General features: G+C 32.5%; 1 protein-coding gene across 3 annotated transcripts in view; it reads right to left on the bottom strand.

The window, feature by feature from the left end:
• The window catches only part of sas (stranded at second transmembrane protein), a 47,589-nt gene that overhangs the window by 3,730 nt on the left and 28,410 nt on the right, over positions 1 to 15,449 (bottom strand). The window contains exons 1-11 of one of the 3 annotated variants that reach the window (XM_074143346.1): positions 14,803 to 14,952; positions 12,122 to 12,255; positions 9,316 to 9,472; positions 7,382 to 7,502; positions 7,191 to 7,303; positions 6,819 to 6,973; positions 6,239 to 6,389; positions 5,810 to 6,029; positions 4,911 to 5,119; positions 1,029 to 1,085; positions 310 to 433 (exon numbers count right to left, since the gene is read on the bottom strand). In XM_074143346.1, the coding sequence (XP_073999447.1) occupies positions 310 to 433; positions 1,029 to 1,085; positions 4,911 to 5,119; positions 5,810 to 6,029; positions 6,239 to 6,389; positions 6,819 to 6,973; positions 7,191 to 7,303; positions 7,382 to 7,502; positions 9,316 to 9,472; positions 12,122 to 12,255; positions 14,803 to 14,818 (1,457 nt within the window). In that variant the 5' untranslated portion in view covers positions 14,819 to 14,952. Of the gene's footprint in view, positions 1 to 309; positions 434 to 1,028; positions 1,086 to 2,932; positions 3,914 to 4,910; positions 5,120 to 5,809; positions 6,030 to 6,238; positions 6,390 to 6,818; positions 6,974 to 7,190; positions 7,304 to 7,381; positions 7,503 to 9,315; positions 9,473 to 12,121; positions 12,256 to 14,802; positions 14,953 to 15,449 lie in introns of those variants that run through there. The other 2 variants (XM_074143345.1, XM_074143347.1) reach the window with 2 other exon arrangements.

The following is a 15,449-nucleotide window of genomic DNA, read 5'->3' as shown; positions in this document are numbered from 1 at the left end:
TATTAACTGAGCCAGACTCAAAATTTGTATAAGAATATTCTTTAACAAATAAAAATAATAATAAATTAAAAAAATTAAAAAACTAATCTGTAAATAAAAAAGAACAACATTTTATGAAAAAGGTAAATGACTTAGGGTTTAAGGAGTAGAAAGGTGGAGATTCAACGAAGTTTATAAGCACATAACACTTCAGTAGCTATCAAATGAACTGCCATCTAATTTTGCTCATCTCCTCACGTTAAACTTCAATTAATATTAGTAATTATTAAAACCCTACTACAAAAAAATCAAACATATCATAGAACTTACTTGTTATCTGAAGTATATCTAAGTTCAACTCTACCATGCAGACCCACCAGTACAGATGGTACGGAAAATATTAGTCTGACAGTATTCTCGTCTATAGCTTCCAATGTGTGTACTGTGATTCCACCTGGTAATAAATTTTGAACGGAATCGTTATTTACAAAATAAAAATGGAAATTCTGCCACAATAAAATTTCTAAATACAGATGGTTCTGTTATCGAACGTTATTTCTCTTTTTTGAGTATTGAGAAGCGGTTATAAATTTAAAATACTTCTTTTTTCCGAAGTTCGGAAAAAAGAAGCCATCTAATAACTTTCCACAACTGTAAATAACAAAGTTCTGTTACTACTTTTTTGTTTTTATAAATTTAAGTTTTGGCTAACAAAGGATCTGTGTAACTTCATGTAAAAAAATCCACTCCACTGTGCGGTTGTGAAAGCCAAAACAGCTGTTTTAATCTGACTTAGTTTGTATACTTCGTAGTGGGTGTATTTCGCCTTCTAACGAATAATGGACACACCAAAAAAAAGTCTTCTGTAAGAATTGGTGGATTATTTCATTTAAAACAGTTTAATTCATTACTTGAACCGATTTGTACAGTTAATGGAAATTTTCGCTCACGTGTTTAGTACACATATTAACAATGTTCTTCTAGAAAGGGTGGCCAGTATTTTTGGCCATAAAAATAAAACTAATAATAATCTTGTTTATAGAACTTACTTCCATCGTGGTCAGCATAGTTAGGATATCCTGTAATTGGATGATTTGATGAAGGACCTGTAATCAAAGCTTTATTGGTATGCTAATAAATGTAAAGAATGTTTTTAAGTAACACAATTTTTAGTTTGTTTTTTTTAATTTTGAACTTTAGCCGGAGCCCTAAGACTTGTGAGACAAAGAAATTAAGTCTTCCTTCGATTCTCAATATTCTGTCTGTATATCTATGTCTGTAAAGTTAAGCTTCATATTTAGCTCAAATTAAATTACAAAACAACAGCAGCTCTTAAAGTTTCACTTTATGGGACTTTTCAAGTATTTTTTAAAGTCTAGATTTTTTAAACGTATCTTGGGGTTTTTGGTTACAAATTTTAAAATTATCAAACGATAGTTTTACTAAGATTTGTTTATAACACTTCCTTTTTTACATTTGAATAATCTTTTAATTGGGTGATAGAATTTAACAATTTTATGTTTTCTAAATGCTGTCGATGTTTAGCGAAACGTTATTAGAAATAAGACAGGATTGTAAGCCTTCTTGGTTTATTTTAACTAATTTAACTTCAAAAACAATTCTATGTTAATACTTGTAATGTGTAATTGTGCAAAAACAAAGCAAGAGATTTAGGTAAATGGTAGCGTTTATAATTATGTGCCCCTTGTGTGATTGTTTTTAAACAATATTACGCATATATCTCTTTTTTACAAACAAATAAATGCGCATTTTATTTTTTGTTCAGAGTTACCCGTATTTAGAAATTAATATTTAAAAAGCTACATGTATCAGGTTCAAAAAAACTCAAAACAGTTCAAATTTATGTAGTTTTCAAGATCACGTAGAAGAAGAATTGTCATTTCTTTTTGGTGATAATATAAAATAATTAAAATACACATATTTTTTTAAAAATTTGTATCCATTCTCTACGCACGCACATCGTTTAAGAGGTTTTTTTGGTGGTAAATCTTATTTTAAACCCAGATTTACATTCTTTGTAAATTTATTGAACAATTTTTGCATTGAATTAAAAGTTATTGTAAATTGTAACCAAGACCAATTTTTGTTGTAAAAAAATTAATATAAATTCGTTTTATTTCCTCAAATATATAAACTCGTATATATCTTTTTAATTTAGGTAGCAAACTGGGATCTCAGTTAAAGAAAGTAACTAACGCATATTTTGATTTTATGGGTTAAAATAGACAGGAAATATTAAATAGGGAAAATGTTGTACAGTAAGACCCCGCTTAACGCTGCTTCGTTTCACGCAGTTTCGTTTTAACGCGATTTTCCCACCAATTTTAGAGTATTTTTCATTTATTCATTTTGGAGCGGTACAATCGTTCCATTCATATAAATTTATGCCGAAATTGTTGCCTTAATATTATCATGCCAGTAAGGTTTGATAACAGAGAGAGCAACAAATGTTCGAAAGTCTGTTGCAGTAATGCCAGTTCGCTTTTTATATTTATGGATTTAACCAAGACATTCCATTCTAGGGAGTAATAAAAATAACATCTGATTTTAGTTTTAAATGAGGGATGAAGAAGTACGTAAAGTGAAAAGTACAAAGCAGATTCCTGTAAAATAAAATGCAGATTTGTGAAGTTGTCACTGCATTTTTACAACTTCACCATAGTCAGCAATTGGTTAAAATAAAGAGAATAATTTTATGCTATCATCTTGAAATCCAAGTCTCGCAAGACACTATAAGTAAGTTGTTAATTCTCGTCATCAACATCCATTATTTACTACTGTATGTTTTATACAAGTCGATTAGCAATCATACAAGGTATTTCACCTTGTTAGTGAAACGTGTAATTACAGTGAGAGGAAAAAAGCTATTTATATTTTTATTCAATTTCCATATTCATCGATCTTATTTACTATCGATTATTATTTACATATATGTAAAGATGACCTTGTTTAACGCTGTTTCATAAAGCGTTTATTTATTTTTTTCCAGAACTTATTCCCACACGTTAAACTGGATCTTACTGCATTTAATTTACCGCAACATAAATTATCTTTTTTTTCTTTTCCAACAAACCTTGTAAAGGAAGACCGGGATGCGCTTGCAGGTGGATAACGTGTGTGTATTGGGTCCGTGAGTCAGTGGTAGAAGGGGATCCCGAAGCTTGGGATCGATGTATCTGTTCTATAATGTCTTCCAACCCAAGAGGACTGTGTTGATTATCTCTTACGATGTGCAGCTCTTCAGGGAATTGTGGATGTTGTGATTGTTGGAAAATGAGTTGATTAGGATTGAAATTTGGATGGTGATGTGTTGTATATGGCGGATGTGGTAGATTAGTTGGCAGTAATGATGGCGACGGTTGTGGCTGGGGTATATAGGAGCTTACAGGGAACTCGTGTATCTCATAGGTAATATTCGGGGTTACCGGCCTCTGTTCAGGATTCATTGGAATTTTGTTGCCCACATTTAGAATCTGATTATGCTGAGCATAAAGCGGAGATGGTTTATCCAACATAAACTTGTGATATTGAATATACTGATCCAAGTCAATGAGTTTATTCATCTCATCTTTCGAAACTACGACAGCTGTATTTGTATCATGTATGTCTCCTTTATTAACTAAAGGCGGTACTGTCTGTTTTTTGTCCGTTGTATTTCTCAAATCTTTGTCTTTTTCACGATCAGTTTTTTTTTTTTTAATAACCTCTTGTGTTACGTTTGTAGCATTAGGTCTTAATACAGTATCTTTAAGTCGTTTTGGATTTGTCAGATTTAGGTGCTTGGATATAACATCAGGTGCATAAGGACCAAGGTATTGGTCGGGAATAGTGTTCGTTTTTGGGCTAACAGCTGCGGTACTTGTCCGATTTTCAGTCTCTGTAGTCGAGTTCGTAGTCCCTTGTGATAATGTACCTGAAAGAATAAGTTTTATTTTCAAGATTTTTGTTTCTATACAAAGACTCAAATAAGTTTCTTCAGAATCTTTTGAAGTCTCCTTACACGAAATAACCTTGCTTTTTATTACCGTTAATGTGTATAAACTTTACAATCTACAGATTACCTAGATATTGCGACACTTACTAAACAAAACTATTAATTTAAACCCGGATTAATATAAATTGTATGCCCTCATCACAATAGTCGAAAACAAAAATGAAGAGATGCTGACAACTAAGGAATTTAAATGTTGAACCTATCTCATCAACCCTACATTGTGGACATCAATATTGATTATAAACAATTCTGAGGGGCAGAATACTATTAGGATTTCAGCTCATCAGTTCCTTAAGAATCAATTGGAACTGGTGTAAGACTGATTGGGCACAAGAATTAGTCGCCATTCTAAAAGATCTTCATCGCCTGACTGCCGTAACCTTCAGATTACATGTTAAAGAACTGATCGTATAGTTTTACTAAGAACACTTAGAAGTTTTAGCGGATTCGCAAAATAATTTATAAGTGTTTGGACTACTATCAGAGCCACGCGGCTATACAGATAACCATCTTTTTTTCTGACCATACTATAGTCCGAAAGAATCACGCACATACGTCGTACGCGCTACTGGTGGCCCAAGTAGGTTTACTGAGAAGAAGAGGTGCAGTTCTCGACTGTCGATTTTGGGGGTTTAGTATGTGTCAGAAGGCGAGATTCTGAGAACGTTGAGAAAAATGGTAATGCCTTCTTTATCTAGCAGTTTTCTCCAAACTATTTTATCCAAAGAATAATGGATTTAAAATTATGGATATAGGCTGATTAACCAAAGCCCAAAATCTAAATAAATGGGTTATTCTAGTCTAAAATGGCACTTCATTATAACTATAGACTGTCACATAAACTAATGAATTGCATCTTTGGAAATAGAAGAGAAAAATATACACTATATGGATGCATCAATAAACTCCTTCTTACCATTTGCAGCTGGACAAATCCAATGTAAACAACAATTATCCCCAGAAATGTGCTCTAGAATAGCCATTGTAGGTAGACAGTTTAGCGTATACGGAGGATTTGGTGGTACAGGTGGACATCGGGGACGGCAAGTTACATTTCCATTTGCACAGAAACAAGTCTCTTCACAACCTGTTAGTTTGTCTGGAATTTCTGCCCAATTTTCGAAACTGAAATACAAAAAAAAAAATATTTAGTCTAACGCGCAATACATTCTATTCCGCAAAAGAAAATGGACAATATATTTCCGTTCTCGCTTAAAAATAATATCCTAAGATATGGCAAACTACTGGAGTAAGCTTTCACAGTCTTTTACATATTCTCATGTTTTATAGCCCACAATAATTCAAGGATATGGTTAAGTTAAGATTAATATAAAAACATTCTTGAATAATTGAAATTTTTACCTAATACAGAGACAATTTGCCAGAGAAATGATAAGCAATGATAGCAATTACTTAAAGAAAATATTAAAATAATTACTTAAGCCCTGAAATTACTATTACTTTCGTAAATACTTCCGTTTATTCGTGTATAATGATCTTTACATGTTTACGTTTACATGAACCACGATCTAATGAATACTCTTACAGAATATAGCTGTTTCCAACATGATTAAACATTAGATAAGTTTATAACTCGGTCTTTTAACAATTCTAGGCCCACGGAATAGAACTAATAATTGTTTACCTTAACGGTTCACGCTTTAGTCACCTGCACGAGAAAATATTAATTCGGCAATAAAAATCTACTCAAAAAAGTGAAAAAAAAGTTATCATGGAAATAATCAATAAATAAAATAAGTTTATTTTCAAAAAAATCAGAAAATAAATGAATAAAACAATTCAGTTGAAACGTACCGTTCACCTGCATAAGTGCACGATCCATTATTCTTACAGATTAAAGATTCTGGACAACAATTAGGTGGAGTTGGAACGAAATCCGTAGGTGCTCCCCAGCTGACACACTGTGGATCTAATACGTCTAATCCAAAATCGGATGGACAGTTTAATAAAGAACATTCGACACCAGACGTTAAGCACTGACAGTAGGCTTTGCAGTCGTCATGAAATTCTTCTCCTATAAATACAAAGAAGAAAATAAAGTAAATACAAGAGAATAATAAATAAAACTATGAAGAAATAAAAAGGGATAACTATAATGATAAAAAGAAACGATAACTAAATAATGTATCAGGTTGTTTATACAAGATAGTTGTTCGAATTGATTGAAGGCTATGGGATCAAGATGAGCGGAGAAAATAGAGATAATAATTAAATTAGACCTACCAATTTTGTAACTCTTTTCTTTGTAAAGGCAAACCGAAGGATCGCTACTGATTTTAGGCAAAGTAGCCGATACAACATTTGAAGGCACACCATCGTTTAGCACTCTCAGATAGTACGTACTTCCAGGTTCCAAACCAGTCACTGTCTGCCCCTGCAATTGCAAAAAAAAAAGAAGTCATTTGTCTGATAACAGCAATACAGAAAGTAAGTTAATACTTAAAGTAAAATGTAAAGGTAGCCGCCTATTTTTTGCAGACAGGGCTTAACGTCCAACTAAACTACCAAAGTGTCGTGGATAGAGGCGGAAGCTCATAATTTACTATAAGCAATTTTTTCTAACAAATACTTGTAAAAAGTTGCCATACGCGGGATTCGAACTGGTGATCTCCTGCTTACTAAGCCACGCTCTTCTCCAGTAGACCAAAACCCGCCCCTAAGTTAATACATATCTAACTTGTAAAATAGATTAATTAAAGTTAAATTAACCCTTCGTAGCGCAAACTGCTCGCAAGCACCCCTTATTTGCAACTCACCCGCACAGTCTTTTGTTTTACACTCTTGTATTTCATTCTTGTCTTACCTTAGATTTGACTTTAGTCCAATTTGTTTGATCTTTGCTAATTTCTGCGTCCAACTGATCTATTTGATTCTTGCTGTCCAGATTGAGACTCAGAGAAGTACTGTTGGCCGGCACTGCAGACACCAGCTTTATCTCCATTCGATCTTCTTCGCCGCCTTCAAGTTATAAGCTTTAATGACTACTAAATAAAGAAATTGGGTGATATTTATAGAGGAACTACTTCTCTTGAGTTTTCTGTAGTTTTAAACTTTACTTTTAAAATCTAAAACCCAAATTTTTTGTTTTTTAATGCAACCGGTAGGATGCCAACACTGGTTGGTACCTAATCTCATAAGCAATAACATATGCATAGTTAAATATAATTAGACAAACCTAAATCATCACTAGCGTTCACATCGCAATAGAGTATCGTGCAACAAGGATCTTTAGGATCGGGTAGAGTCAGACAGCGGTCAAAATTGGCTGTTCTATTGTAAGCAGTGCATCTAGATAACATAATTTTTTAGATAATTAAATAATTAAGGCACTGCTTTTGAGAAAATAGAAATAAAAGTAAATTTTACCTTGGTTTACAAGAAACTTCTCCATCATTGCAACTACAAGTACTTGTACATTCATCATAAAACGTTTGTCCACTGTTGTATGTTGCATTCTTAAATACACATTCTCGACCTTCTGATGCGGCTAAACAAGGTTTATTTATTTACTATTTTTACAATCTAGATTTATGTAAAAATTTAAGCATTTATATTTATGAATTCTAATATTTGATTGGCTTTTCTAACTACTGATTTCATGTGATTGTAAAAAGTTCATGATTTAGTGAAAAAATGGTCGAAGATCTTTAACCAGTTAGGGGTGGAATTTAGTTTTTTTTAAAAAAAAACCCACAGTGTGCGGAATTAAAATCAGACAATGACGTGTATGCACGGCAAAACAACCAAAAGTTTACAATAGTCGTTATAGTCACTGCAAGTAACTTTTTCTGCAATTTCTGGGGCTTGAGATTAGAGAGTATTCTGTGCTCATTCAAAAAATCTTGCACCGCTTCACATATGCATTGCTATAGTTAACTAGGGACGCAAGAGCTTATACAAGGAAGGAAAAGAGCTTTTGAATTCTGTGCAAAATGAAATCATGCTCGTACTGAGGTCTGAACCTCTATCTAAGGTAAAAACGGGCATTGCACAAGGGTTTGAGAGCTTCTATTTGTGTGCCTAATTCCCCAATCTCTAATGAGGAGACCAAACATGTACCAACCACTTATCATTTGGCTGACTCCCACCACCTCCCTCCGTATAAAATACTTGGCAGTTCTATTGGTAAGATAAAGGAAACATCCCACCAAATAGTATTCTTATTGTATTTTATTAAAATTTCGAGTTTTTATAGTTAATGGCAATTTTATATTTCGCATAACGAGTATACACGTCGAACGCAACACGTAATAGGGATTTGGTTTAACGTGTGTACACTTCAAACTGGTTAATTCTCTCTGTCCAAAGTTATGTCATTTAAACAGCTCCTCTGGCCGTAGTGCTCATTACCACTAAAAAACGATTAACACTTTGCCTTTAGTTTCATTTATAATATTCTATTAATTTCAACACCAAATTTCAAAATTGTGAAGTAAATTTTGAAGAAGGATATTAAAGATATAAAGGACTTAAGGAGCAAGAAATGATGGCAGCATCATCAGTAAAAATAGCGGAACATTTGGTGAGAATGATGAGGCAATATCATTAATAAACAATTTAAATAGAAATATAGTAATGTAATATATTATCTGAACGTGACTGTATTATATGACAGCGATGTTTTCGATTTAAAAAAATATATATATTTATGTACTCCCCCGAATTGCATAGTCAATTGAGAAGCCATGTGGATAGCTCGTGTGTCTTTCAGGCGCAGCCAGATAAATGCACCATCAGATTTCCGTTTCAGCGTTCACCAACCAGCAACAACTTATTGGTTCAAACCATTGTATTTCTCTGTTTTGCCCAAAGGCCAGCGATTTCTAACTTCAGTTTTCATTATTAACTCCATGGATTAGGCTTTTAATATATGAATAACCTCCACTCAACCTTCTAAGCAAAGAAATTTTGTTTTTGTTAGTAACAACTTCGTTAGCTAACATAGATTACTCGAATTCATGCAAGAATTAGCTGATTTGAGCTGTAGATTTGAGGGGTAACACTTCCGGTGCCTAATTTGTCTTCTTGGCTAAATGGAGACTCCAAAGTAATTTATTTGTCAATGTATTATGCAATTATATTGCACCTGTTTCGTATTAAATGTGAAAACTATTTCATTTGCATCACCTGATACTTCCTTAACATATTAACGCTTCAATTTCATTCAGTAACTCAATGCTGAAGACACTTTTTTACCAAATCTCTGGCTAAGGAAATACAGTCATAGTTCTTGAGCTCAACGACACAAATAATAATAATAATAAAAAAAACAACGCCAGTTAAATATTATCAATTCTTACCATCGTTATCCGTATTGGAGCAGACCAAAGTGGAACAGCACTTATCTTCTGTCGGTCTATAAATGCAATGCGGATCAACAGGTGTCATCATTGGCCTGACGAGCGCACCTGTGCATCTCGGCTTACAATCCAGTTTTCCTTTTACGCAGGAACACACCTGAAGAAAAAAAAAATGGTAAGCCTATGAATTTAAATTTTGTTGTAGTAATAAACTTATTTAAATGGAAGATATCTGCGGATGAATTTAGAAAGCTACATCATGTATCTTAAAAAGATAATATCATTTAAAACTCTTTCAGAGTAAAGCTTAACTGAATGCATTTTATGATCACAACTGCATTCTTTTTTAAAAACTAGATTAACAGACAAAATTTAATCCTTCCAAAACAAACTAGCAATAGGCCACATGAATAGTACAAACCTCCTACATATTGCGTTAAAAGTTTTAAAGAAAATAGATTTTAAGTGTAAATTGAAGTTATGAGAATTTCTTTCATACGAAGAATCATTCCTTAAACACAACCTCTACGAATCATCCGGTTCTTTAGAGACCAGAGATTATGGGAAAAATTACTTTAATGAGAATAATTCATTTTTTTCACAAAAAAAAAAAAATTAGCACGATTGCAATATTTCCACTTTCTAGATGTAAGATCAAATAAGGTGCCGTTATTAAAATAGCCTCAGACGCCACTATTGGGCCCAGCCTAGCCTGGTTTACGATCAGCGAGAGAAAGTAAAAAGATCAACAAAGATATGAGTGGGAGATGCTTCATTTGCTCTATAATTTCCAAGTTTCCGATTATGAACGAGGAAGAGGCGTAGAAAACAAGGATAGGATAAGATCTCTAGTATATAGATTGTAGATTTTACCGCAGTGAAAGTAAGAGCGTAGATAAATAAGGTCAAATGACCTGAGTAGGCAGAAAGTCTAGTAATGTTTACCAACCAAATACTACTAAAAATGCCTTGAATTCAAAATCACTTAAACTTTCGATCGAAAAATTCTTGTACGAATACTCCATTAGATTTTCATTTACCGCTTTAAATTTGGCAAGAGTGCATTTTGAAGAAAAGCAACTTTTAAAGAAGCATACAAATATACACAATTAATTCAATAATCTAAGCGGACTTATTTGTTTTATTTTATTTTTAGAGACAATAAAGTTACTAAATAGTCAAGAAAACAGCTAGAGTTCGTTGTCTAAGCTAACTTGCTTTCGGTTAAAAGTTGTACCAGAGCAAACTAAAAACATACTCGACATTTTGAGTCTCAATTTGAAGTTGCTGAAATAAGGCACAGTTTAATTAAAAAAATAGAAGAAGCTTTTGAAACAAAGTTTGTTATTTTCAAAATGTCCAACACGTTTCGGAAATAGGGGAGCACAATTTACTGTGCACTTTAAGGAAAGGGTTTTTTAATACATTTCAACCCAAGAGTAAGTGTTTGGTGTTTAACTACAATCAATGGACGAATTATTAAGTCTTAATTTGTTGGATAATAAGAAGAGTGATATTTTTCATGAACTTAATTAAGATTAATGTCATTTTAAACTAAAATGTTCATTGATATTTCATTTAGTATTTATACTGTTAAGAATATATTTCCATTTGAAGAGAAGGCTCCTCTACACTTAGCTCTTTCAATGACCAAGTAACAATAAAATGGTAAGTATAAAACCTCGTTTTTCCAATGGAATGCAAAGGTGAATAGACTGTAAAACTAGCGACATTTCTTTCAACAAACTGTTCGTGAATAAACAGTGGCCCTGTAATGTTTTGACTGCAGCAGATGTTACGACCTTTTTAATGTCCGGTTACGGTTTGACTGGATCAGCAAACTTAAACTATAACTTGTTGATGTTGGTTCAACTGTATTATTGCCAGTTATATTGCCGAAAAATTTGCTGGCCATATTCACTAATAATGTTCTATATGTTTTCAGAATACTTGCGCTCTAATTGGTAACGCAGCATAATCAAACTTTGTTTCCTTCGCGTGTTATTATTAATACTGAATGCTGTAAAAACATGCGGCCGGTATTTCAATCTAAAGCAGGATACCTTTATAGTAGTAGTAAAGTAATCGCCTATTTTTTCAGGCGGAGCTTAACATCTACTGTCGTGGACGCGGGCGGAAGCTCATACTTTACTATAAACAGTTTTTTCTAACAAATAAAAAGTAGTCATACGCGGGATTCGAACTGGGATTCTCCCAAATACAAAGCCACGCTCTTGACCACTAGACCAACACGCGCCCCTCAGTAAAGTTTAAAAAAGGAAATCGTCGAAGTAATTAATCGAGGAAATCGCGAAAAACTTAAAATATAAAATCGTCACAGTAAAATAGCAAGTTTTGTTGTTACTTGATTTTTATTTTAATTTCAAGGGACTTCAAAATGTATAATTCCTAATTATACATGTTCTCAAAATGTATATATAATTAAGTGAAATGAGCCTGAAAGAGGTTCATGGGCCTTTTCCCTAGACGGGTCTCACATCAATATTTTGGACTGTCGACAGTTCAAACAGTTCATTACGTAAAAAAGTCTACATACGATAAACTGTCTATCGGGAAAAAGTAGATGCTTCTGAAATCTTGGCATCCCTGTGGATATCCCAGCCTAAAATCATGAACAACATCAGAAACAAACATTTCCCGAAAATCGTACAAATAGTTAGACAACTATTTGGTAAACCTAAAACCAAATTCCAGCTCACTTAACGCATTTAACTCATTTTAAACGTCCACCATCAATGAATCAAGTGTGGCCGTCATTGTACAATATATGATAAAGCGTCCTTACTTCCTCGCATCCACGTTCTATCGTCGAGCCTTCCTTGCAAGGGCTGAGATCTTCTTCCATCGAGATATCGTCCAGGGCAGTTTCGATGGATGTAAGGTTACCATTAGTATGTAGAGAACGGCCTTTCGATCTATCTGCAAAAAAAAAAATATTCATACAATAAGTAATTGCCTAGTTTTTCAAGCGGACTTTACGTCCAACTGCCCAAATTAGGTGTCTTGGACGGAGGCGACTAGTAAACAAAAGTATAATGTTCACATATTAACCATTAAATAAAGACCAAGGCCTAGACCGGGAATCGAACCCTGTACCACTTTTACATATTAGCTTTGCAGGTCTTGCTTTTAATCGCTCGGCTACCGTGGCGCCTATTCAATATTAAAATACAATAATAAATGAATTTGAAATATTAAATAGCTAGCTGAATACCAAGTTTCATCAGAACTCTTATTCAATTTGTTCACATACACTAAATCTCTTCACAATGACCACAGATTTTGAAGCGCCTTTAAGTAAAAAATAAAATCATACTCTTTTTTTAAGAAATTCGTAGAGAAGAAAAACCCAAACATTACTCAGCAAATAAAGTACTAACAAAAAGAAATAAAGTTGAAAATTCATTTTCTTATAAATAACTGCTAGGATTTGGAGAGCAGCCTGAACAGAATAATAAAAATGTTAATATAATGGTAATAATAGTGACAATATGCTAAAAAAATTATTAAATGTTGGAGCTATATTACATTATACAACTTTATCACCAATTTATTATTAATAACTAATGAATCACAAGCAGAATTATCGCTGGAAAGTAATGGTACACAAATGTTCTGACAAACCACTTCCCCTTGATAGTACATCAAATAAACCACAGATAGATTTTAAATATAGGCCATTTGTTGGTGACGTTTATCGCTATTTTATTTAGGCCCATACATTAAAAATATATTAATGAATGAAAATCTATTAAGAAAATTCATGTTTATTTTTTACTAAATATTTGAAGAAGGGATGTGTGGATACCACAAAACTGTTTGTCTTGAATTTATAAGTTAGGTGTTTTTAGTAATTGCACTATCAAGTAACAATTTATTGCAGTCCTGCAAAACAGACATGACATCAACATCCCAGATTACAGAATATGAATTTAAAATCACTTTTCTCAAAAAATCACTAACTTAAAATGTTTTAAGATTAGAAAATGTTCAAAATTTTTGTAAAAGGTGCCCCCAAAATACATTTCACGATAGAAAATGTTTTTAAGAATAATTTAACAATTTTGCTTTGAATAAAAAAAAAAAAAGCCAGTTCAGATTAGGAAAAAATGATAAAACTTGAAGAATTATTATTAGTTACATCTTAAACGTTACCTGTCTAAATTGACACCATTTGTAATAGCGTTAAATACTTAATTTTCTTCTCATTGAACATTCGATAACCAATTCCAACATCTTTTTATACTGAAACTTCTTTATAACTCTATCAATGAACATAAATAGCGTAAATTAAAAGCAAACCTTAACTGAATTTGCTTGAATTAAATTTTATATATACAGGGTGTTCAGCATAAGACTACGGTAACTTCGGGAGGCGATTTTGGGCATCATTTGCAACAAAAATTTCCATATAAACTATGGCTTGATTCGGCTCCGTTTTATAGATATTTTTAATTTTATGTTTTTTCAAGGTATCACTACTTTTTAGCAAAAAGTTGGCTATATTTCTCAAACTATTAAAGCTACAGCTATTTCAATAAGCTCATTAGAAAGAAGGTTAAATTTCCTTTTAAATAAGCTAATTTGTGTTCCAAAATAATAGTATTAAGTATTTTACTTCGTGGCCCAAACATAAGAAATAGCAAGTTTCCAATTTTTTCCAAAAACTTTGACTTCATTTTTCTCAAAAACATTTTATATGGAAAAACCGTGCACTATTCAGGAAAAACATCTACATACAATCACCTTTCGAACGGTATACAAAAATTGGGGTTATGTTAAAAATTGATGCAGAAATCTGTGATTAATTGCAAAAAAGTAGTCCTCAAAACAGCGTCAGCATTATGAAAGGAATTCACCTACCATAAGAATATAACTGATTAGAATCATCAAATCCAGTACGATTTTTTGCTAACGTGTTTTTCCTAAATAGTGCACGGTTTTTTCATATAAAATGTTTTTGAGAAAAATGAAGTCAAATTTTTTGGAAAAAATTAGAAACTTGCTATTTCTTATGTTTGGGCCACAAAGTAAAATACTTAATATTATTATTATGGAATACAAAATAGCTTATTTAAAAGGAAATTTAACCTTCTTTCTAATGAGCTTATTAAAATAACTGTAGATTTAATAGTTTGAGAAATATAGACCACTTTTTGCTAAAAAGTAGTAACACCTTGAAAAAACATAAAATTAAAAATATCTCTAAAACGGAGCCGAATCGAGCCATAGTTTATATGAAATTTTTTGTTGCAAATGATGCCCAGAATCGCCTCCCGAAGTTACCGTAGTCTTATGCTGAACACCCTGTATTGTCCTTAAATTTACCCAACTATCAATGGTTGATTTAAATACGATCGGAAATTCTGAAAAATACAGCATATTATTTTTAAGAAATACAAAATGAAAACTATAACTACCGCACATGTTGGTTTTATTCTTTTTATTTACATTTATATAACTTACCACTTTCTGCAAGCATGATTCTGTTTAACTACTAATGCTAAGAAATAACGTACTTGAATGTTAAACAAAACTTTAAATTATTTCGATGAAAGTAGTTCATCTGTTTGAAAAATTGTGTCCATATTTTATAAGTCTGCCTAGCAATATAAAGTGCAAAAAAAAATAAAATAGGAACATTGATTTTTAAACTGTTTCTAATAATTTTAAAAATTGAACGCACATAAGTTACTAGCTTCACACGCGGTATATCTAAAACCTCTTGTACAGGTTAGTTTACAGACATTTAGTGTGAATTACCGCCAAAAAAATACTTGTTCGTTTGAATATGTAGCTATTGCTTGGTCCAATCACTTTTTTCAGGGATCTTAGCGACCCAATCGATATCCCAGCCTAACATCACGAATTACTCTTTTACTGATAATATTATAATAAAACAATGTATATAGGGCTTACAAAAGTAATTGATGGGCATAAGTAACTATTTTGGCTTTTCTAACTTACAAACAACTCACATACTTTACAGAGGAATTCATTATAAGAACAAATTTTTGGAGGGGGTGGGTTAATTCTATCTCTACGTCTTGATGATGACCTCTTGCCAACTCCTACTAGAACTGACGGCACTGAACTGCCCGGAATTGAGGTAA

The sequence above is a fragment of the Rhodnius prolixus genome, unplaced genomic scaffold, assembly GCF_049639745.1.
Source record: "Rhodnius prolixus isolate KJV_2025 unplaced genomic scaffold, Rpr scaffold_12, whole genome shotgun sequence".
Classification (NCBI taxonomy): Eukaryota; Metazoa; Arthropoda; class Insecta; order Hemiptera; family Reduviidae; genus Rhodnius; species Rhodnius prolixus.
The sequence above is the reverse complement of the archived record's forward strand: the minus strand, read 5'-3'. Positions and strand labels throughout refer to the sequence as shown.